The following is a 22200-nucleotide window of genomic DNA, read 5'->3' on the forward strand; positions in this document are numbered from 1 at the left end:
AGGGTCCGTTCTTGTCCCTCAGGGCTCGGGGCCCAGCTGGAAGGGGTCTCTGACTGCTGCAGGAGCCTTCCTGGGCTGCCAAACAGTGGGCTGCAGATGGGGGGCGGGGGGCGCTTTAACAACACAAATGTATTTCTCATGGTCCTGGAGGCTGGAAGGCCAGGGTCAAGGAGCCAGCAGCGCTGATAGCTGCTCGGGGCGGTCTCCTCAGGTCACAGGCAGCCGCCTTGTTCCCGTGTCCTTGCATGGCTTTTGTCCCCTGAGTGCAGCTGTAGAGACAGAGAGGAAGGAAGTGCTCTGGTTTCTCTTGCTCTTTTTTTAATCGTCACCAGAGACTATGTTCATTGATTTTCCTTTCTTCTTTACCCGCACCCGAGGACATGCTCATTGATCTCAGAGAAGGGGGAAGGCAGGGAGAGAGAAGGAGAAACACGTGTGTGGGAGAGGCTGCCTTCGCACGCACCCCGACCGGGACCGAACCTGCAGCCCAGGCGTGTGCCCTGACCAGGAATCAAACCGGCTGTCTTTCCGTTTATGGGACGATGCTCCAACCAACAGAGCCACACTGACCAGGACCATTTATTGATTTTTCAGAGGGAGAGAGAGAGAGAGAGAGACATCAATGTGAGAGAGAAACGTTGATTGATTGCCTCCTGTATGCACCCTGACTGAGGACCGAACCTGCAACCTCGGTATGTGCCCTGACCAGAAATTGAACCCAGAACCTCTTGGTGTAGAGGACAATGGTCCAACCAACTGAGCCACCCAGCCAGAGCTTTTATATTATTTTATTTTATTTTATTTTATTTTATTTTATTTTATTTTATTTTATTTTATTTTATTTTATTTTATTTTATTTTATTTTATTTTATTTTTTAAACTTAAGTACCCCCCCCCCTTTTTTAAAGACTTTATTTATTTATCTTCAGAGGGGAAGGAAAGGAGAGAGGGGGAGAAATCTCAATGTATGGTTGCCTCTTGTGCATCCTCTGTTGGGAACTGGCCTGCAACCCAGGCATGTGCCCCGACTGGGAACCGAACCACAACACTCTGGTTCGCAGGCCCGCGCTCAATCCACTGAGCTACACCAGCCAGGGCTTTTTTTATTTTATTTTTTAAATTAAATTGGTGTTTCTTTTTACACGGGGAGTATTGTGAGGATTCCGCCCTTAGGACCTTGTGCAAACCTAAGTATCTCCCAAGGTCCCCACCACATTGGGGATCAGGGCTTCCACGTATGCGTGAGGGAGGGGGAAGCGGCTCAGTCCACAGCAACTGTGAGGGAATGAGGACGTGCGCAGCTGGTCCTGGGCACCCACGCTGTGACTGGCGGTGCTCAGGAGTGTGGGGAGCTCAGGAGGGAGGGCGGGGGGGCCAGTGTCCAGCAGATACATTTTCCAGGAGGTCTAGAAGGGTTAGCAGGGTTTGTGTGTGAGGAGCCGTGAAGGCAGATCCAGATCTGACTGGGGACAGGTGGCCCGGTTCCGTGGGCAGCAGAGCAGTGGGGGCTTCCAGAGGGCCGTGCCAGCAGGTCTGCTGGGCTGGGCTGCACGGCGTAAGCAGAGGAGCCCGGGCCTTGGAGAGCGGCTTTGTCTCCTGGAGCTGATGGGCTGAGGCGGCAGGAGACAGGGGTGGGTCTGGTGCTGGAGGGAGCCCAGCAGGGCTTGTGGGGTCTGTGTGGTGCCGTCGCCACCCCAGAGAACCAAGGACCCAAGAGGACCTGGGGAGTCGCTGTTAGACCCTGCAGGCTCTGGCTCCTGGCCACTTGGGGCCAGCGACTCTGCCCCCGGGCCAGGCCTGAAGGTGACTCTCTGTGCTTGCATGCTTGGTGTCCAGGTGGCCCCTTCGATCTTGTCCCTCCAACGCTGACTGCTGGGACACCTGGCAAGGACACTCAGGAGCCAGTAAGTACAGCCCAAGACAAGGTCACACGGCACCACGGGAATCTATTCATTTGGCAAATCAGATGAATCAAGTAATTTTTCCAATTAATTGTGCTAATTTCACACATATACAAGTAAGAAGTATGGCTCAGGTTTTCTAGGAGTACAAATAAGGTCACATTTATGGCCAAACATCTCCAAGTTCCACTAGCTTTAGGAGCAGGAACTTTAGCCTTTTCCAAAACTAAGTTCAAGGCTTTCCAAGTCACTGGCTACCACTTGCAGCAGGATAGGGCCTTCAGATGCATCTGTAGCCTGACCCTGACCCTCTGCCCCTCCTTTTGCCCAAGGGGTCCAAGTGCTGACACAGGGCTGGACCCTGATGAGTCCTCTGTGACTCTCAGGCCAAGGTGAGTCCCCATGAGGAGACCGAAGGGCCCTTCTCCTCCCCTCCGTGTATTGGGATCGGTCAAGGGGTCCCCAGGCACCACCCGCTAGTCCAACATGTCGTATCGACTCAAGGCGGCTACACCCCTCCCAGGGCCTAGACCTTCCGGTTACACAGCTCTCTCTCTCTCTCTCTGCATAGTCACACACCTCTTGAGACAAGTCTCCCCTCCCCGTCACCTGGCTTGGGCAGGGCCACGCTGCCCCCACAGTCCAAGATTTCATGTGTACAAACAACACTGGGGGTGAAGGGTGTGCAGGGCCCGGCGTCCCTTTCTCTTAGGAGGACTGTCTGGCCCCGAGCACACTGGTGGGTACAAACTGCAGCATGGAAGGCACCCGTTGGTAAGCTCCCAGTTCCCAATGCAAAAGGAGAAATCGGAGGTGGGGTGGTCCCCAGTCCCACCCGCCCCTGGGCTCTGAGCCCAGCCTGGCCCCACATGTCCTGCCGGGTACCACAGCCTGGCTTCCTCAGGGTGGCACAGGTGTGTCTCTGTCCAGGACGGCCACGGACAGTGCGGCCTCCAGGAGGGACAGCAGTGCCCAGGGCTTGGGGAAGCTGTGCAAGACTCACTTCTAGCTCTGTAGAGCCCCTGGCTCTGGCTGCTGGCCCCTGGAGGTCTGGTTTAAGGGGCAGGAGGTCCTCGGCAGGATCAGTCCTGCCCACCCATCGACACCCGGGCACTGATACTTTCTTCCTCACCCTTCCCTCCTGCCCCACAGAGCGGCCCCTCACCAGTGAGTCAGCTGCAGGGGGGCAGCAGGACTCCTGCCCTTCCAGCGCTCTCCGTCAAGCTGGGGAGTGTCCGGTGGGGAGCGGCTGGGCCCTCTGTCCTTCCTGCTCGCCCCACCTCCGCACAGAACTCCACATCATGGAGGCTTGGGCAGTTGCGGGCCTCACCTCTTCCTCCCGTCAGAGTTTTCTCCAAACTGCCTCTTCCCCCCACACGGCCACCCCTCCCTCCCGTCCAGCGCTTGGCAGTGGAAGCTCTTATCCCTCAGTTAGGAGGTTGTTGCTCTTCTCCCAGAAGGCCTTCCCTTTGTCTCTCTCTGTCACTTCTCCTCCTGCTCACTCCATCTTGCAAAACTACCGGGCTGTTTTGTTTAATGAATCCTTGTCATCGTTTTTTCTCTCTGGAGCCACTGGGTCATCGAAGGCTCTCAGCTGTCACTGCTGCTCTTTCTGATCACCACAGGGTCCCAGCCAGGCCACGATTCAGTGGTTTCCAGTTTCCAGCTAGAAACTGCCAAGAGCCTCGTGCCAGCAAGCTGGGCCCTCCATTCCTGGCTGACTCGTTGTCTCCCCCTCCCTGGACACTGGAGAGGACAGCGCCCCGGACAGTGCCACTGTGGCCAGGTCCCCAGCCAGGACGCAGGTGGGCAAGACGAACATGTGCTCCTTATCCTCCTCTGGCTGAACCAAATCGAGCCTGATTCTTTCTCATCATTCTCAAGGAAACTAAGTGTAATGAACCCGTTCAAGAGAGCAAGCTGGTCAGGTTCAGGGAGGTCCTTTCCCCCAGGCTTGTCACCCTGCCTCTCCCCCCCCAGGCCAGTGCTAAAACTCTGGGCAGTGGACAACCCCATAGCAGTGGGGCAGGAGCTGCCCTTGGCCTGTGTCCGTCCTTCCCCAGGTGTATTCTATACCCTCCTGGCTCTCGGGTGTCACCAACAGCTACCCACTCTGTCACCACTGCTTCCACAAAGTATCTGCGGCTTTGCCACACCAGCTCCCCTCTCTCTTCTGCAACATTCTCCTGGGTTTCCCCGGCCTTTTAAAAGCCTGTAAGAAACTTGGGGTTCTTTGTGTGTATTTGCTCCACTATGATCACCCCACCACCACCACCACTTGCTGTCATCTCTGCAAGGTCATTGGCCAACAGAGCCCTAGAAGGGACTGGAAAATACAAGTATGCTCACCCCAGGACCCACAAACTCAAAAGGAGCTCGCTACATCCCTACTGTCAGGCAGGTGGTGGCACAGGCTGGGAAATAATTCACGAGGAGAAGAAAGCGCGGAGAAGAGCTTTTTTTCACTCTCCAAGAGGGGAGAGGGCCATTGAGGAGGGGGGCTCTGAGCTATTACTGGATTATAATTAGATTACAAAGGGTCGGGAGGGGCGCTGCTGCTGTGTGGCCCCTGGGCTGTGGGTCGTAACAGGAGGCTGCCATTTGTTCCAATGTCATCCTCTGCCCATGGCTGCAGGGAGCGGTCAGTCATGCTGTCCTTGCTCTCCAGTCATTTCCAGTCATCTCCAGTCCTGGGGACAAGCTCAGAAGAGTGAACTGGCCGTCCTGTTTAACAAGGTCTCAGGCTGCTAAGCAAATAGTGCCACAACAGCAAATGGAGCTGGCTTTGCCCTTTCACCCAGCACTGTGTCTTAGCCCAGGGCACCTGCCACCACGGCCAACCTCAATTCTCTCTTCCAACTCCTCTCTCTCTTCCTTTCTGGAAACTTCCAGCCTAGCAGAAGATAGGGGAGAGGTAGCCTTGTTCAGATGGTCCCATTTTCTTTCTCGTTTTTCTGCCTCACTCTTTATGGACTTAGAGGTCAAGAATTCACCTGGTTCTCAGATTCATCAGAAATCTCCAAACACTGGGTGATTTATGTTGAGCCGTCTGGGTGTGCGGGGAGGGCTCTGGGGGCATAATGAGCAGACACAGCGTTCACTGAGCATCTAAATGGAGAGCACACTAGGCACGCACCACGCATCTTCCCACCCCGACAAGGTCCTGGAACAGGATGTCTGCCACTAGGATCCAGGGCTGCAGTTTCCTTTCTCTGCGGAGAGCTTTCTCTCCCCAGCCACAGTAGTCCTGGTCTGCAAGAAGTCCAGCCCCAGCTGGTCTCTGGTGTTCTGCTGGGCCCTGATGCCTATGTGGAATTCTTTGATGGCAAAGTAATAGCAGAAAACATCCAGGCAGCAGTTGACATTGGAGAGACACATGGACAATTTCAAAAACAAGGTGATGTTCTGCTGAGCTCCACACTCCACAATAAACTCATTTCTTACCAGGAACTGCAAGAAGAAACCTATGTGTACTGGAAGAAAGGAGAGCACGAAAACAGCCAGATTGCACGCGATAGTCCAGATGCAGGCCCTCCCCTTCCGGTCCAGGTCCAGGGTGGTGTCCTGCTGGCTGACCAGAATGCGAATGTTCTTGAAGGAGCAGAAGCCCATGATGCCCATGGGAAGAAGGAAGCCAAACACCTCGACAGGAAAGACAATGTTGGCACTCCAGACCTTAATGGACATATTGTTGAAGCACTTATACCTTTCTTCTCCCTGACTGAAGCTGTAGAAGGGGATACTCCCGGCCCACACCAGGACCCAGATGGCACAGCAGATCCCAAAGATCTTCCTGGGGGACCGGCAGTGGCTGGCCAGGAATGGGTACTGGATGGCCAAGTATCTATCCAGGCTGATGAAGCAGATTGTTAAGATGCTGCCGTACATGCTGATGAAGTGGAGGCACTCCACCAAGCTACACAGGGACGGAAAGGGAGCCTGCACGTAGACCAGGACAATCTTGAACAGGAGGGAGAGCACCATCAGCAGGTCAAAGGCTGCCAGGTTGATCATGTAGATGCAAGTGGCGACATATTCCAGCAACCTCTTCCTCAGGAAGGCATGGAAGCCCCGGATGGCCAGCAGGTTGAGGACTAGGCCCAGGAGAAAGGTGGGGATGTGGACCACCACCTGCACGGTTTGCATCAGGTCGTCCATGGAAGCAGAGGAGCAGTTTCCACTTTCGTTGGACCAGTTCATGTTCTTCCCTGCAACATCAACAATGGGTTAGATGAAGTTCCTCTCACTCTCTACAAGGGATGGGTTCCATCGACTTTGTCAAGAATAGTAAACATTTCCCTTGTATCACATAGCAATTCATGCTCATCAAATAACAATGAGAGCAAAGCAAACTTGCCTGTAATTCTGCTGCTGAGATATAACCACTGTTCCTCTTTCATGAATGTCCTTCCAGACCTTTTTCCCTCTCACACACACATGCATACATGTGTGCACCTCTTTTATGAAAATGAAACTATGAATGAACATCTGTCCTTTTTTCTAGCAGAGCTCCTTCTGTTGAAAGTAGGAACAATGACATAAACCCTGACCCAAACTGGCGTAAGCAAAGAGAGAATTAAACGTAGTTGAAGACATGGAAACCAAGGCAGGGCTGCCCGGAGCCCTCTTTCTCGCTGCTGTCTTCTACCCACACTCCTGAAGGTTCAGCAGAGTCGACCCTGCCTGACGGACTGGTTCTTTGGTTCCAGGGTGGACATCTGACTCACCCAGAGGCAATGAAAAGCAGTGAAGTTGTTGCATGGGTTTCTAGGAAGGAGGATGGGGCTCTTCCTTCAACTTGAAATTGGGAAGATACAGGGTGTGGAGATGTTGTAAATCTTGCTACCCCAAGGATAAAACCAAGCAGAAAACGGAGAGAAGTATGGAAGGAAGGACCTTCCCAGAGGGAATGAAGTAAGGGCTTGAGGTCTCCACAGGGCAAAGAAAGGCCTCTAGACAGGTGAGGAAACTAGAACTGGTCCCAGGGACCAGAGGACCAAGGCCGTGTGGGGGGCACGCTGCATAGGGGTGCTGAATGCTGGCAAGCCAGAGCTTCTGATTGGGCCAAAGACAAGGGTTCTAGGCAAGCCCTGGCCAGGTCATCCTTAAAAGTGTGGCCAATTTTGGGATGTCATTGTGAAGTTTTCTGTCGAAGTGGATAGCGATCTTAGTTTGGGTGGCTGTGATGGAATACCACACAATGGAAGGCTTATAAACAACAGAAACTTCTTTCTCACAGCCCTGGAGGCTGCAAGTTCAAGACCAAGCTGCCATCATGGTCAGGTGAGGGCCCTCTTCCAGGGTGCAGACTACCCACTTCTCACTGTGTCCTCACATGGCAGGAAGGGTGAGTGGGTTCTCTGCACTCTTGTAGAAGGGCACTAATCTCATCCATGAGGGCTCTCCCTTGACTTAATCACCTCCCCAAATTCCCACTCCCCAACACCCTCACACTGGGGATTGAGAACATCAGGTCAACTACAGGGAGCCCCTAAGCACGGGGTGCCCATTGGAGGGGTCCCAGGTTCAGCAAAACTCACCCAGGACAGGCACCTCCACCAGGCTCAGGCACTGGCTTGAAGCAGCCCAGGAAGAGCAAGGCCTCAGCATCTGCTTCGCTGTGGTGCTGCGGGGCAGAGCTGGGCTTGGAGCAGCTGCCTGGCAGCCACCGTAGAGGCCATCCCAATGCTTCCGTTGATGTCGGAATCTGGTTAGTGTGGCACTGGCCACAGGGGTGCCGTGCCCAGCAACTGCCTCCAGCAGGACCATCTGCGGTGCATTATCTTTCTGCAGCAGGTTGGTGGGTCCTTTGGCCTCATAGAAGGATTTGACTGGACCCTGGTCCCAGCCTCACACCAGTAAGGAAATAGGATTGAATGGGGAAAGGTCATGGGTCAAGCAAATCAGGTCTGAACTGACCAAGATGACCTTGGTCAGTCAGCAGCAGCTCAGTGCCTGAGAGGTGGGGCTGAATTCAACCACAGAGAAGACAAGAACTTGAATAAGAGGAAGTATGTTTCATGCAAAATAGTGGAAAGACAGCCAGCCACTCCCTGGGGTGTCATTTACATCTTTAAATGTCATTAACAGAGATCCTTACACACATCCGTGAATAACAAACCCAGCTCCTCGGGAACCTCTCTGAAAAACAATCATGAACATCAGAAGACGTCAGAGGGAGGAGCATTTAAACACAGAATTTCACACCTGATCGGGTTGTTGGTCAGGTGTGAAGTTTGCAGAAAGCCACCCTTAGGTACATGTGGCTTCCACGAAAGCATTTCCTCCAAGAGGCAACACAATGTAGACCCCCAAGAAGCAATGACAATGAAGAATGAAAGCATCAAAGTGGAAAGGCTTGATGCTGGAGCATTAACAGCAGGAAGCCATGGAGAGAGGCTTTAGTTATAATGAATATAGTTTGAAATTAAAATTAGAAGAAAAAAAACAGGGAAAGAAATCATCTGTGTCCTTTGGAAAAGGTAAGACGTCATGCCTCAGAGAGGTTAACAAAGAAAAAGAATGTCCTTGGGTTAAAGGGGGCAGAAATGGTGCAGACTAAGGGGACATGGGCGAGGCCAATATCCCATAAAAAAATTAAAATTTATCATTCTGGTTTTTTATCTATGATAATTAAAAAAAAGTTCAAGATTTTTTCCAACCTTGAATTAACTACTGACCATTGAAAACAGGATAACTACCTTCAAAATCACTGAGCAGATAAAGTGACACCAACAAACAAATCGGTCCACCCAGCAAAGGAGTAAATAGAATGGAAACAGAAACCAAGCACAGAAATTGCAACAAAAAATAAGAAAAATTCAAACTTTCCTTTATTAACTAATGTTTGCAGCTCAGTTATGAACTAGCATTCAATCCTTTGTTACTTGTGAAGAGCACACTTAGTGACAGAAATATTCACAGCAGTGTAAGGGGGTGCAGCCAGGGGTCCCCACAAAGAAGGATTTGTAATGGGGTCCAGAGCTCAGGGTGTCCAGGGAATATTAAAAATATGGGACCCCCACAATTCTGAACTAGGGCATGGGACACATGGAGCAAGGCCACTGAGAGTTGTTTTGAATAGCAACAGTTTTGCAAATAACCTCTAGAACTGTCATTTAATGTATCTATAACCTTTAACTGGTTTCATAGATATGTTAAACAGCTGTAGCCATGCTTTGAGACAGAGAGATAGGAGTGACTTCCATCCAGGATGCAAGTGGGAGGCAACTCCCCCTGGTTACAGAGCCTGCATGAGAGCTTGGAGGTGATTTGCCCCAAGCCATGGAGCCACACCTGCCCAGATTTACTATGGCATCCCAGAAAAGCTAGAAAAATACGGAATGCTGGCAGGTGTAGCCAATTATGGGAGGAGTTGGAAATGAAGCTGCAGAGGAAGATTGGTGCTGGTATTTAAACCCAGGTGCAGCAGCCAGGACAAGAGGAACCACTTGGCTTTGGGTCTCCCTTTGCCACGCAGCTTAGGAAGCCGGAAAGCAAGATGCAGAGCTCTCTCTGAGCAGTTTGGAAGAATGCAGGAGAGAAACTGTGGTAAGAAAAGGGGTGAAAGAACCCTTGCTGGTGGGCCATGAGAAGGTGCAATGTGGTTTTGAATTAAGATCCCAGCACCATCAGCTGGAGATCCCCGTGACACAGCTGATGGTGCTGGGAACCATGGGAGGCCTGCCAGCCCAGCACGGATTACTGGGAAGAACTGGGGGCTGCCTGAGCCACAGACTTCTATTTCTTTTCCTGGGATATGGTACCCCAGACCAGGAAAAGAAGGGAAGGAAGGATTGTGTGTGGATGTGGATGTTTTAAGAGACTTTGGGGTTTTAATGAAGACATTAAGTCATTATGTGTAACTTTTAAAAAAATAATTCCTTTTCTTTTTATCTATCTCTGACATCAGGAGCTATAATTCTCTGGCAGCAGGCAAAGCAAATCTAGTATGGGGGACCCCAGGAGAAGGGGGGGTCCATTCAGTAACATTGTGCAACCCCTTCTCCAGTGGCCAGTCAGGGAAAATCATGGGAGACCACATGTGCAATAAAAGCCTGCCAAAACTAGCCAGGAAGGATCTGCTCTATAACAATAGAATTCCTGCAGCCCATGAGGTCAGTCTCTGCTTGGAGTTGGCCTGCTCCCATGTTCTCTGCTATAAACTCTGGGTGTGTGTTCGGTTCAATTCTTTGTCCCAATCACCAAGAACCTGGTTACCTGCGCCCACCTGTGACAGACAGCAGGAGCCCCTCGATGATACAGCCAACATACAGAAACAAACAGAAAATCAGAGTGGTCATGTTTGTACCCAGCAATGGAGAATTTAAGAATAAAGCTATGCCCTGACCAGTGTGGCTCAGTGGATTTGATGTCATCTTGCAAAAGAAAAGGTCGCTGGCTCAATTCCTGGTCAGAGAACATGCCTGGGTTGTAGGTTTGGTTTGCGTGGGAGAGGCAACCAATCAATGTTTCTTTTTTTTCTTTTATTTTATTGATTTTGCCACTAGAGTTGTCCCATTTCTCCCCTTCATTCCCCCCACATTGCCTTGCTTTACTTCATGTCCATGTGTCACAAGTTCTTTAGATTCTATATTTCCCCTACTATTCTTGCCCTCCCCTGTGTCTATTTTCTACCTACCGTCTATGCTACTTATTCTCTGTACCTTCTCCCCCCTTCTCCTCCTCCCACTCCCCTGTTGCTAACCCTCCATATGATCTCCATTTCTATGGCTCCACTCCTGATCTAGCTGTCCACTTAGTTGCTTTTGTTTTAGGTGTGGTTGTTAATAACTGTGAGTTTGCTGTCCTTTCATTGTTCATATTTTTATCTTCTTTTTCTTAGATAAGTAAGTCCCTTTAACATTTCATATAATAGGGGCTTGGTGATGATGAACTCCTTCAACGTGACCTTATCTGAGAAGCACTTTATCTGCCCTTCCATTCTAAATGAAAGCTTTACTGGATAGAGCAATCTTGGATGTAGGTCTTTGCATTTCATGACTTGGAATATTTCTTTCCAGCCCCTTCTTGCCTGTAAGGTCTGTTTTGAGAAATCAGCTGACAGTCTGTTGGGAACTCCTTTGTAGGTGACTGTCCCCTTATCTCTTGCTGCTTCTAGAATTCTCTCCTTCATTTTAATCTTGGCTAATATGATTATGATGTGCCTTGACGTGTTCCTCTTTGGGTCCACCTTCTTTGGGACTCTCTGAGCTTCCTGAACTTCCTGGGAGTCTATTTCCTTTGCCAGATTGGGGGAGTTCTCCTTTATTATTTGTTCAAATAAGTTTTCCACTTGTTGCTCTTCCTCTTCCCCTTCTCGTATCCCTATGATTCGGATGTTGGAATGTTTAAAGATGTCCTGGAAGTTCCTAAGCCTCTTCTCATTTTTTTTGAATTCTTGTTTCTTCATTCTTTTCTGTTTGGTTGTTTCTTTCTTCCTTCTCATCCACTCCATTGATTTTAGTCCCAGTTTGGTTTTCATCACTATTGGTTCCCTGTGCATTTTGCTTCATTTCACTTAGTGTAGCCTTCATTTTTTCATCTAATTTGCGACTAAATTCGACCAATTCTGTGACCATCCTGATCACCAGTGTTTTGAACTGTACATCTGATAGGTTGGCTATTTCTTGGTCACTTAGAGTTATCGGCTCTGGGGCTTTGAGCTGTTCTTCTGCTTGAACCATTATGTTTTGGTCTGTTTGTGCCTGTTGAGCATGAGGGGTGGAGCCTAGGTGTTCACCAAGGCAGGGCAACCCATTTGCTGGGTTGGTACGCTGTATGTGGGGGCAGGATCAGAGGGAGAAATGGCGCTTGTTCCTCTGTCTTTTGGATTTTGGTCCCTGCTGCTGCTTCCCACAAGCAAATTAGGGCCTTCTGGTTCCTGGGTAGGTGGGACTGTGTATGTTCTAGGACCCTGTGGATGTCTCCAATGAACTCTCCTGTGAGGCTGGGAGCCTCTCTTGGCACCTCAACCCCGGAAAGTTTTTCTAATGGGTGATTTTAGGCTTTATTTCCCGTCACTGGGTCCCTGGGTTGCATGGTCTGTCTCACTGACTGTTTTTAAACCTGCCTAGTTTATCTGTGTGTGAATGTGTATCCGTGGTCAGCCGGCCACGCCTTTCGAGCCTTGCTGGGTTTTTGTCCCCGTGCCGGCTGGGGTCCCCTAACCACCACCTCTTCCTGCCAGGACCCCTCTCCTCCAGCCGCCGACTCCACCCCTCTTACTGGTCTGGATGAATGGTTCCTTGTTGTCAGACTTTGGTCCAGTTCAATTTTCTGTCTGTTTTGGTTGTGTTTTTGTTTCTAAATCTTTGTTGTCCTTAAGCCTGGTTGTGCAAGGAGGTACAGTATTTCCACCTATGCCTCCATCTTGGCTGGAAGTCAACCAATCGATATTTCTCTCCCTCTCTTTCTCCCTCCCTTCCCCTCTCTCTAAAAATAAGTAAAATCCTTTCTAAAAATTAAAAAAAAAGAATAAAGCCACACACCAGGATTAAGAAGGTGGTTTTATGTTAAAAGAAAAACTGAAAACAAACATAGCAATTGTATGCAGTGAGTGACATTGTATAAAAGTACCTCAAGTAAAATAGAATTCAGAGGCATTGGCAATGATACAATGTGCTGGCAGACTTTAATATAGTATCAGTCTGAACACACAAAGTAGGCAAAATACAAATTAGGATATAGAATTATAAAAGTAACACAGAGTCCGGCAGAAGTGATGCCATTGAATGTGGTTGGTGGGGTATGTGAATGTCTCACACAGGATGGACAGCAACTTGAACATTTCACCTAAGATGTCAAATGGTGGGCTTGAGTGTGACATTGTCATGTTACCAAATCACATGCTTATGATTTTGTAATAAAAGAGTTTTATGTAATAAAAAGGGGCTGTTATTTGTGCCAGGCCCTGTATAATGAATACAATTTAATTCATAGCTCTTGGATTTGGGTTTTTTTAAACACCAATCCCAAAGAACCTATTTTGGATTATACCAGCACAATTTACAATAGCCAAGAGCTGGAAGCAACCTAGGTGCCCATCAGTAAATGAATGGATCAAAAAATTGTGGTACATATACACAATGGAATTCTATGCTGCAGAAAGAAAGAAGGAGCTCCTACCCTTTGCAACAACATGGATGGAAATGGAAAGCATTATGCTGAGTGAAATAGGCCAGGTGTTGAAAGACAAATACCATATGATGTCACCTTTAACAGGAAGCTAAACAAAAAAACAAACAAGCAAGCAAAATAGAGAACTGAAATAGAGAACAGGGGGACAGTGACCAGAGGGGAGCGGGGAGGGAATTTGGGGGAAATAGGGAAGAGAGTTAGAGGAACAAGTATAAAGGACACAGGGACAACCACTAAGGGGGTGGAAATGGGAGGGAGGTGGGGAGCACGGGGTGGGGTGGGCTGGGATGGGAGAAATAGAAAACTGTACTTGAAAAATAATTAAATTTTAAAAAAAGATTTTCTTTATTTATTTTTAGAGAGAGGGAAGGAAGAGAGAAAGAGAGAAACATCGATGTGTGAGAGATACCTTGATTGGTTGCCTCTCAAACACCCCCAACTGGGGAGCAAGCCCACAACCCAGCTATGTGCCCTGACTGGGGAATCGGACTGGCCACCTTTTGGTTCACAGGCTGGCACTCAATCCACTGAGCCACACCAGCCAGGGCTGGATTGGGTTTTAAAGCAACAGGGAATTCACTTTTTCTCAAATATTGAATAAACAGTTATCGAAATAATTATCTGTCTAGCAGGTATAAAACCTCCCATTTAAAAAAATAAAAAAGGAGACATTATGTTGGCTATATTCTCTGACCACAATACACAGACACTTAGGAAATAAAACAATAGAATGGGCTACTTACAAATAGGTCAAGTCAGAAGCACAAAACAAAATATGTGGCGCATAATCAGAAATGACAAGAACTTTCTGGGTTGGTTGTTTAACAAAACAATTTCACAGGATGCAGACAAAATTATTCGGAGAGAAACCCAGTGCCAGCAGCTTTCTTTTCTTTTTGTGGGAAATATTCTAATGATCACGAGTCACTGACTGTTACAGACTTAGAGCCTTAATATTTCCTTCTTTCCTGTGTAAAACCAGGTAATTAAAACTGTCTCTCTAAGTGAGACAGAACACGGCAGTGTGAATGGGACCAACTGCGCTGGCTGCCTACACATCCTCACGCCTCACCAAGAACAAGTGAGTGCTTCTTGTCTCGCAGGCCAGCAAAGCAAACTCACTCATACAGCAAATAGTGCTTGGTCTTTCAGTAGCACTTCTTACCCATCACAGAAGCCACACCACCCCTGCAAAAGCTTAATCTTTTTTTACAAAAGGAAACCAAATAAATGAAGTAAGCACTCAAGTTGACCATTTTAGAACAAAACCCAAAAAAGTCTTAGAGAAAAAAGTTATAAAGATTAGAGCAGAAATAAATGAATTAAGGAAGAGGGAGATACCAGAGTTAATAAATTTAAGAGCTGGTTCCCAGGGCCGGGGAGTAAATTAAACAAAGCCTGTATCTCTAACAACTATGATCAAGAATAAAGACTTGAAGGACCATAACTAGAAATAAGAAAGAAAGTATTAAAGTTAGATGGAGAGAAGAGAAAAAACGGGAAGAAACCACCTTATCACTTGTGTGTTAATTCATTTAGAAACCTTCCTGCAGCTGATGGTTTGGGGGTGAAACTACCACGGTCGACACGAAAGTCGGCAGAAGTGTTGATCAGATGGACAGCAATGAAAACACTGAGGTTGTTATCAAAGAATGAGTCAGCCTGAAATTTCAAGAAACAGATAATCCCCAGACTCTAGAACTAATTTCAGAACACGAGATAATTTGAGTGAATTCGTGTTATGAAACTAACTTACCCAAATAGCAAAGTTTGACAGACGCAGCACAAAAGGGGAAAGCTGTCGCTCAGAGGACCCAGTCACACTTCCCAAGGGCGCTGCCTTTTCAGTGTGAGGGTCTGTTCACACTGCACATCCCACTACTGGGGCAGAAGCTGGAAGCCCTCTGCTCCTGTTGGCAGGTGGACATCCCACAAACATCGTTTACACAAAGGACCAGAAGGATGCTTCCTGTACATGATGAAGAGTGGCCTGTTTGTGCCATTGGCCGACTTTGTATTCAACGGTTTATTAAAAACAGGCCTTCTTGTTGAAATAGCCAAGAAAGACACTTGCCGACATCCAGAAGCTCCAAATGTGTACCAAGACGATGAACCGAAATGAAAATAAATAATACAAATGAGGTTGCGACTATCAGTAAAAACCAACTTAGATCCTCGCTGTGCCTGTCCAGCAAAAGAAACTCCACGCTCGTGAATGAACGAAGTATCCAAGCCGTAGGAAATGTAACAATGAGCGAAAGTGAGTAAAGGGAAAAACTTTGTCAGCTCAGAGTGATGAAAAAGCCAAGGCTCAGAACACAGACACAAGTGTGACTGCCTGACATTAGAAATATTTTTGTTGCCCTGGCTGGTGTGGCTCAGTGGATTGAGCACAGGCCTGCGAACCAGAGGATCAAAGTTCGATTCCCAGTCAGGGCACAGGCCTGGGTTGCAGGCCAGTTCCCTGCAGGCCAGTTCCCAGCAGGGGACGCACAAAGGCAACCATACATTGATGTTTCTCTCCCTCTCTCCTTCCCCTCTAAAGATAAATAAATAAAATCTTTTTTAAAAAAAGAAATATTTATGTTGAAACAATGTAACCTCAAATAATATGCTGGAAGAAAAAAATGCTATAAATGTTAGATAAGTGATGTTCTTTCTCGAAGAAGAGTATAAAAACGCATGATATCAAGACCCACAGCAGGTAAACAGGCACAGGGCCGTGTGGGTGTCACGAGACTGTCACCTGTGTGCTGAGTGAGCACACCTGTGAATACACCTGGGGTCCTGATCACTAACACTACCAGCCACAGAAATCATATGAGTCTTTCCTGCAGTGATTCTGAAAATTTACCTTAAGTAAATTATGCAAAAGAAGGAAAAATGGTGTACAGAAGTATGTTCACTTTAACATTTTTTCTGATAGCAAAAAATACACACATACACATCTACATGCCAACGAGAGTTTATTTTCACTTTGGTAAATCTGTTCAATGAAAAATTTTTCTGTTGTGTTGACACAATGTCAAGTAAAAATTCCACAATATTACAGAATTATACATTCAGAGAATGATTTCAACTATGATTAATAAAGCCCATGCTCAGGAAAAAAAAGCCTAGAAAAAAGTTCCCATGCATCAAACACAGGTTGCATTTTAACAATAAAATTGTGGGTGAATTTTAAACCTTTTATCTTTCTCTCTCCCTTGTGTGTGTATGTGTGTGCATTTTAATTGATTAATTAACATATGAAAACAATTTAAAATTTAAAATTGTATTAAAAATTGTATTAATTTATATTAAAATTTGTATTAAAATGTTGAAGAAAAGGAAGAAAAAATAGCTTTTGACTTTCCCACAAAAGAAGAAAAGTCTTGGTGTGTGTCTGAGGCAGGGGCAGGAGGAAGGTTTACACAAAATTTAAAGAAGATTGAAACTAACTAGCTCAGCTGATGAGGCAGAACCTTGGCAGGTGAAAGGTGAACATTTCAAGGTATAGCATCTGAGGACAAAGCATGAGTGACAGAGAGACTTGCAAGGAACTAGTCATCAAAAGCAGGTGCCACCTGAGAAACGAGAAAGGCCTCAGCACCCGCTCCATGGTCTGACCGCAGGCCAGGTATTACACCATGAGAACTATGCTTAACGTTGAGAGCAAAGAACAGTGCATAAGAGATGCAAAATGCCATGTTAACAATGAAGACTGGGCGCAGGGGACAGGAAGGTATTTGAGTATAATTTTCCCAAAGTTTGGAGAGCTATTCACAGAAACAATGCAGAAATGCATGTTCTAAATTGGACATTCCCATTATATTACCTCTACTTTAAAGGGACAAGAAGAAGAGAAAATTCATAATAGAAACTGAAAATGAAAAAAGGCACTGTCTCAATATAGAAAGCAGAGGAGCAACCACATGGAGTTTATACAAATATAATCATTATAATGTAATTGTAACATTCCCTAACAATTATAATACTTCCCTATAAAAAGGGACATCTATTTTAAAAATCAAAACCTAATCATCTTTTTTTTTTAAGATTTCATTTCTAGAGAGAGGGGAAAGGAAGGAGAAAGAAAGGGAGAGAAACATCAATGTGTGGTTGCTTCTCACATGCCCCCAACTGGGGACCTGGCCTGCAAGCCAGGCATGTGCCCTGACCTGGAACCGAACCAACGACCCTCTGGTTCACAGGCCTGCACTCAATCCACTGAGCTAACCAGCCAGGGGAAAACCTAGTCATCTCTTGTGGATAAGAAACACAGAGAAAACCAAAAGACATAGCCAGAGAAAAAGGTTAGAATAATCTATGGGTTTTCAAGCACACAGTCACTAGAAAAAAAGGCGCTATAACAATGTAATAATCTTTTTAGTAAAAGAAATTAATAGAGTAACACAGAGACTCCACAAAGATAAAAGTTATAATAAATAATTAAAACATGAAACACTGGATACATGTCCCAATGAGCATAGCAAGGAAGTACCTAGTGGGAACAAGCCGGAAATGCAAAAAGAACTAGAAATGGAGGTACAGTTGCGGGCAGAGGGAATTGCATGGGTCAAGCAGACAGAGAAGTTTAGAGCTCTAAACGGCCCAGTCACCCATAAGGCATGACTGGCAGGTCAGTGAGGACTAAATTGTAAATCAAGGGGATGCCCCCTCTTTGGGAGAGGACAAGGGTCTCCCACCCACCCTCCCCCACTCCTGGGCCCAGCCGAGCGCTCCGGAGCCATGGCAATTCCACCTTTCTCTTCTCAGACTACGAAGAAAACAGCTAATAATACACAAAAGGCATTTTTGTGCGTTCTCTTAACTAGTCTCTTAAATTGTGAGTGACTCAGAGAAAACCCGAAGTGCGTGGCTGGCACACTGGACAGGCGCCGGGGCTTCTCTGCAAAACGCAGGCGCAGCTTACGGGAACTCGGGGATTTCTCGGTGTTCTTGTGAACAGGGAAGAGGGGGAGACAGGAGGGGAATCCTGGCCACACTTAGAGCACCCAGAAGAGGCCCAGGGGTGAGCGTGGCCCTTGCCCTGCTCTGACCCCCCACCCCGGGCAGGGGAGGCTGGCTGCCTGTCTTCGGGGGGGGGGGCTGCGTGGGAAGCCCCAGCACAGGAGAGAGGACTTGAGCTGCTCCAGACCCCAGGGGGATGGCCGGATCAGCACCCTCCAACGCTCAAGACACACTACTCTGTCTGACTCAGCGGGCTATGGAAGGAATGGGGTCCCGGTACCCCGGGGAGCAGGCCAGGGTGAAGATGATAGAATATATGCCAGGCGTGAAAAGGGACTGGGCTGGGCATCCGGAGGCCTGGGCTCTGCTCCTGGATCTCTGGCTGCGGGGCCTGGTCCAGGTTCTTTCATCGGAGCAGCTCTATTCAGCCCTGTGGGCCCAGAGCCCAGGCCTCACGGAGCTGGCTCTCTTCCTGCCAACTCAGCCCTCTCTGGGCCGTGATCCCAGCAGCTGCCTGTGCCCCGTGGTGCGCCTTGCCCCTCGTCCATGCCTTCAGGGACCCAGCATCCCAGATGGGACAGACCTGGCCTGAGCCTGCACAGCCGGGGCATCTCACTGCCGATGTGCGACTCAGCCCAAGCCAGCTCCTCGCATCGGCAGACTGGACTTCCCAGAAAACACCGGCCAGAGGAAGAATGCAACCTTAGGAGATTTGCAGACTAAGAAGACACCTGCTGTCTTGTGTTGCCAAAGCCCTCATCCACCTGGAATGCCCGAGATGGGAGGGCCAGGCCTGCCTTGGTGGAGCTGGGGCAGTTGGAGGGATGACCTTCAAGGAGAAATGCTCCCCGGGACCAGCATCCTCCCATCCAGGTCCCTCGCCTGCAATCCCAGGCTCCCCGGGGGTGCAGTGTGGAATGCCACAGTCAGAATATAGAGACTGACTTGGATGCAATTATCTGCCATGAACAGGATAAATAAATTCATCAGTCTACACCTGACCGAGCGAGGCCTCTGGGGACACGATGCGAGAAGGAACAGGACAAAGAGGGAACAGAGCACAAAGAACCACCCCGAATCCGTAACTTTGCTGGAGCTGCACCCCTGAGCTTGGTGGGTTGGAGTGGGGGCTCAGGAAGTGGAGGTGCCGGCTCAGGGACTTGAGATGTGGCCAGTCCAGGGGAAAGCGCTTTGCGGGGGAAAACTGGTTACATTCCTGGGACACTGTTATGATTGCACCCATTTTACAGATGGGTTCGGGGAAGCTAAAGACTGTACCCAGGGTCAGACAGGCAGGGAGGGCCTGCTGGAACTCACATTCTGAGTCTCTCTGTCACTTCGTCCCCACCCCAGCCCCACCCCAGTATCACACCCAGGAGCTCCCCGCCCCCACTCCCTCACTTCATGTTTGTGCCTCGCTCCACCTACCCCCTCCTCTTCTCCTGCAGAATCCCCCCTCCCTCCCTAAAAACCCATCCCTCCATCCAAATGTCCACTTCCCTGGTCCACCTGCGTCATCTAACACAATTTCCATGCTGTGACCGAGGTGGGGCCATGAAAGTCACCTGTGTGCTGCAGTGAGTGTCCTAGCCACCCCAGGACAAGGGCCATAGCCTGACACAGGCCCCAGGGAAGGGCTCACTCACTGGCAGTCTCTGGTCCAAGGTAGCCCCACAGGGACGGGTCAGAGCTGGGGCAACAGGTCAGAACCGGAGGCGCTCTGGGCAGCACCCCACACTCCCCAACCCCCTGAGCCCACAGCACAGAGCTGCACCCAGGCCAGGCCGGCAGGCGACTCCCGTTCTCCACCTCCCTCTCAAGAAGGAACCCGGAACCCTCAGGGTTCCCTGTGCCCGGGATCTTCTCTCCCAGACTCTCCAAGAGATGCTTTGTTAGAGTCTGAGGACAATCCAGTTAGAGAACAGAAAGCAAGGTTTCCAGCAGGGCACAGGCTCCTATCACTGCTCTCAAGACCCTCATGCGGCCGGGAGCAACACCACCGGCGAGTGCCTTGCTCAGAGGCTGCAGGGTGGCTCCTGCCAGTGTGTAATCTCGGGCTGTTGGTGATTTCCCAGGCAGCCTCCGGGGGAGCAGGCCAGGCGGGCGTGGCACGCAAGGCAGAGCTCCCTGGGGAAGGCCCTTAGCTGCCTATGGAGAGGCTTCCCCACCCCCAGCCTAGTGCTGTACGATCCTGAGTCAAATCAGGAGGAAGTTGAGGGTTCGTAAAAATGTTACTGATAACCAGGGACGACCCAGCCCTCCGTCTACAGCTGCTGCTGTCACGGAGACTGCCAGGGCCACCATGCCACCTGACAATGCCCCGAGTCAGGGCAGGTGTAGACAGAGCCCAGGCCGGGAGCCCTGGCCGACCTCAGGAGAGTCACCTGCCATCTGTGAGAGCGAGGTCAAATCCATGACTCTGCACCTAAGTTTTTCCCAGTGGCCCCAGGGACTGTTACCTGTTAGTGGTCCTGTCAGCTGAGCGAGCTGTGAGATGTCATTCCTCCTCCAGCTCAGTCACCAACCTGCCCTGGGGAGAGTCACTTCCCCTCTAGGGTTTGGCTTCCTCATCAGTGAAATGAGGGGTGGGACCAGAGGCCTTTCAAGTGGCCCCAGCGTCATCCTTGCCCGGCTGGGGGCTCCTTCTCTCAGGTCTGGAAGGCGGGGGCGTCTGGGGGCCCCTGCCCCTTAAGTGGAACTGTAACAGGGCATGGGGAGCATGTTTCCGGGAAAACAGTCTACATGTTGCACCTTCTCGGGGTCTGCACGCTCTCCCTGCTTCCAAAACACAAACACGAACCACTGCAGGAGCAGAGGGGCCCGAGAAACCTCACAGAAAGGAGGCCCCTCGCACATCTGCAGTCTAAGCCGGGCATAGGTTGGGCAGCCAGCACCTGAAAAAGGCCCTGTGACTTTCAGGGCTTTAGAACCATCTCTCAGTCCTGGCTGGGTGGCTCAGTCGGTTGGAGCGCCATCCCAGACAGCAAAAGGTGGTGGGTTCAATTCCTAGTAGGGGAATGTATGGAAGGCAACCAAACAATGTTTCTCTCCCTCTCCCTCCCTTCCTCTCTCCCTAAATCACTAAACATATCCTTGGGTGAGAATCAAAAAGAAATTTTTTTTAAATAAAGAACTGCCACCCACAGAAAGAGGGGTGGTGCTGGGCACCTTCATATTTAGGGCTTGGGGGACAGGGACCCCTCAGCCCTTCCGAACGAGCATCTGCAAGGATGGTCAGCAGGGGTCCCCGCCCCGCTGGGCCCCACAGGGCTGCTATGCCAGGTCTCTGCAGGGATGTGGGTCGGCCTCGGACTGCAGAGCTCCTGAGGGTCCTGCAAGCAGAGACCTGCATAGGGCCTCCCATCTCCAGGGCTGGGACCCGAGACGCCCCCATGGTTCCAGCCTGGGTGTCTCTCAGCAGGGAGTTCTGGCAGATTCCAGCCATCCAGGAAGGTCTGGGCTGAAACGCAGCCTGACAGATGCAGCCGCATGCCCGGAAGGGACTAGCCAGTCCCGTGAGACACCCGAGGCTCAGGCTATTTCTACAGGGTCGTAGGTATGTCTGGGACTTCCAGGCGTCTGCGGAGGTAGACCATCCCTGAGGTGGGGCGGGGGGCTCATCTCAGCACATGGGGCGTCTCTGTGTAAATGGCAGCCTATGTGTGACTTCGGGGAAGTCAGCTGGCCCTCCAGAGCCTGGGGTCCCCATCGTCCGCTGAAGAGGGTGTCGGAGCATGACAGTGTTTTAGGTTCTCACCACCTCCGACTCTCATCACATCCACATTAGGTGAAGGGGAGAGCCAAGTTCACTCCCTGCCCTGGGCCTCAGAGCCCCAAGCTGGCTTGGGCTCAAAAAGGGCTCTGGGCTGTGCTTCCCCAAGAGAGCAGCCCCAAGGCTCCTGGCTCAGTCTAGGCCAAGGTGAGGCGGCCAGGCCAGGGCAGCCTCGGTGCTGCTGCTGGAGGCCGGGGACCTGTCAGAAAGCGGCAGGGAGGAGACACGCCAGCTTCCAGGGCCATAGCCAGGGAAGCCCAGCAAGGGGCTGGGATCAAAGGGCCCACAGAGCCATTCACCACTCCGCCCCTCTTCAGAGGGAGGGTCGTCCACCCTCTCTTCTGGCTCTCTTCTGTTTTAGAAAATGAGTATTTCTAGTTTCACTGGAGTTGCTTTTTATTTAATGTTTGAGTACACGCACACGACTCCAATGCT

General features: G+C 49.7%; 1 protein-coding gene and 1 long non-coding RNA gene across 3 annotated transcripts; one reads left to right on the forward strand and one right to left on the reverse strand.

Moving 5' to 3' along the window:
• Nucleotides 1–336: 336 nt before the first annotated feature.
• On the forward strand, nt 337–3155 carry LOC119054324 (uncharacterized). Its single transcript, XR_008389684.1, has 3 exons — nt 337–692; nt 1837–1904; nt 2614–3155. It is a non-coding gene; the product is annotated as an uncharacterized LOC119054324 (long non-coding RNA).
• A 126-nt stretch (nt 3156–3281) lies between these two features.
• On the reverse strand, nt 3282–20740 carry GPR55 (G protein-coupled receptor 55). 2 transcript variants are annotated; one of them, XM_037152199.2, is made up of 2 exons: nt 7442–7885; nt 3282–6109 (listed from the first exon to the last, which is right to left on the reverse strand). In XM_037152199.2, exons 1-2 carry the CDS (start codon nt 7668–7670, stop codon nt 5085–5087), a joined length of 1254 nt encoding a protein of 417 aa, XP_037008094.2. In that variant the 5' UTR covers nt 7671–7885; the 3' UTR covers nt 3282–5084. The 2 variants fall into 2 exon arrangements, with proteins under 2 accessions (XP_037008094.2, XP_037008095.2); XM_037152200.2 differs by lacking the exon at nt 7442–7885 and adding an exon at nt 20453–20740 and having other exon boundaries at nt 3284–6109.
• Nucleotides 20741–22200: the final 1460 nt, after the last annotated feature.

This window comes from Artibeus jamaicensis, unplaced genomic scaffold (genome assembly GCF_021234435.1).
Source record: "Artibeus jamaicensis isolate MK-2021 breed Jamaican fruit bat unplaced genomic scaffold, CSHL_Jam_final contig_944, whole genome shotgun sequence".
NCBI classification, from domain to species: Eukaryota; Metazoa; Chordata; class Mammalia; order Chiroptera; family Phyllostomidae; genus Artibeus; species Artibeus jamaicensis.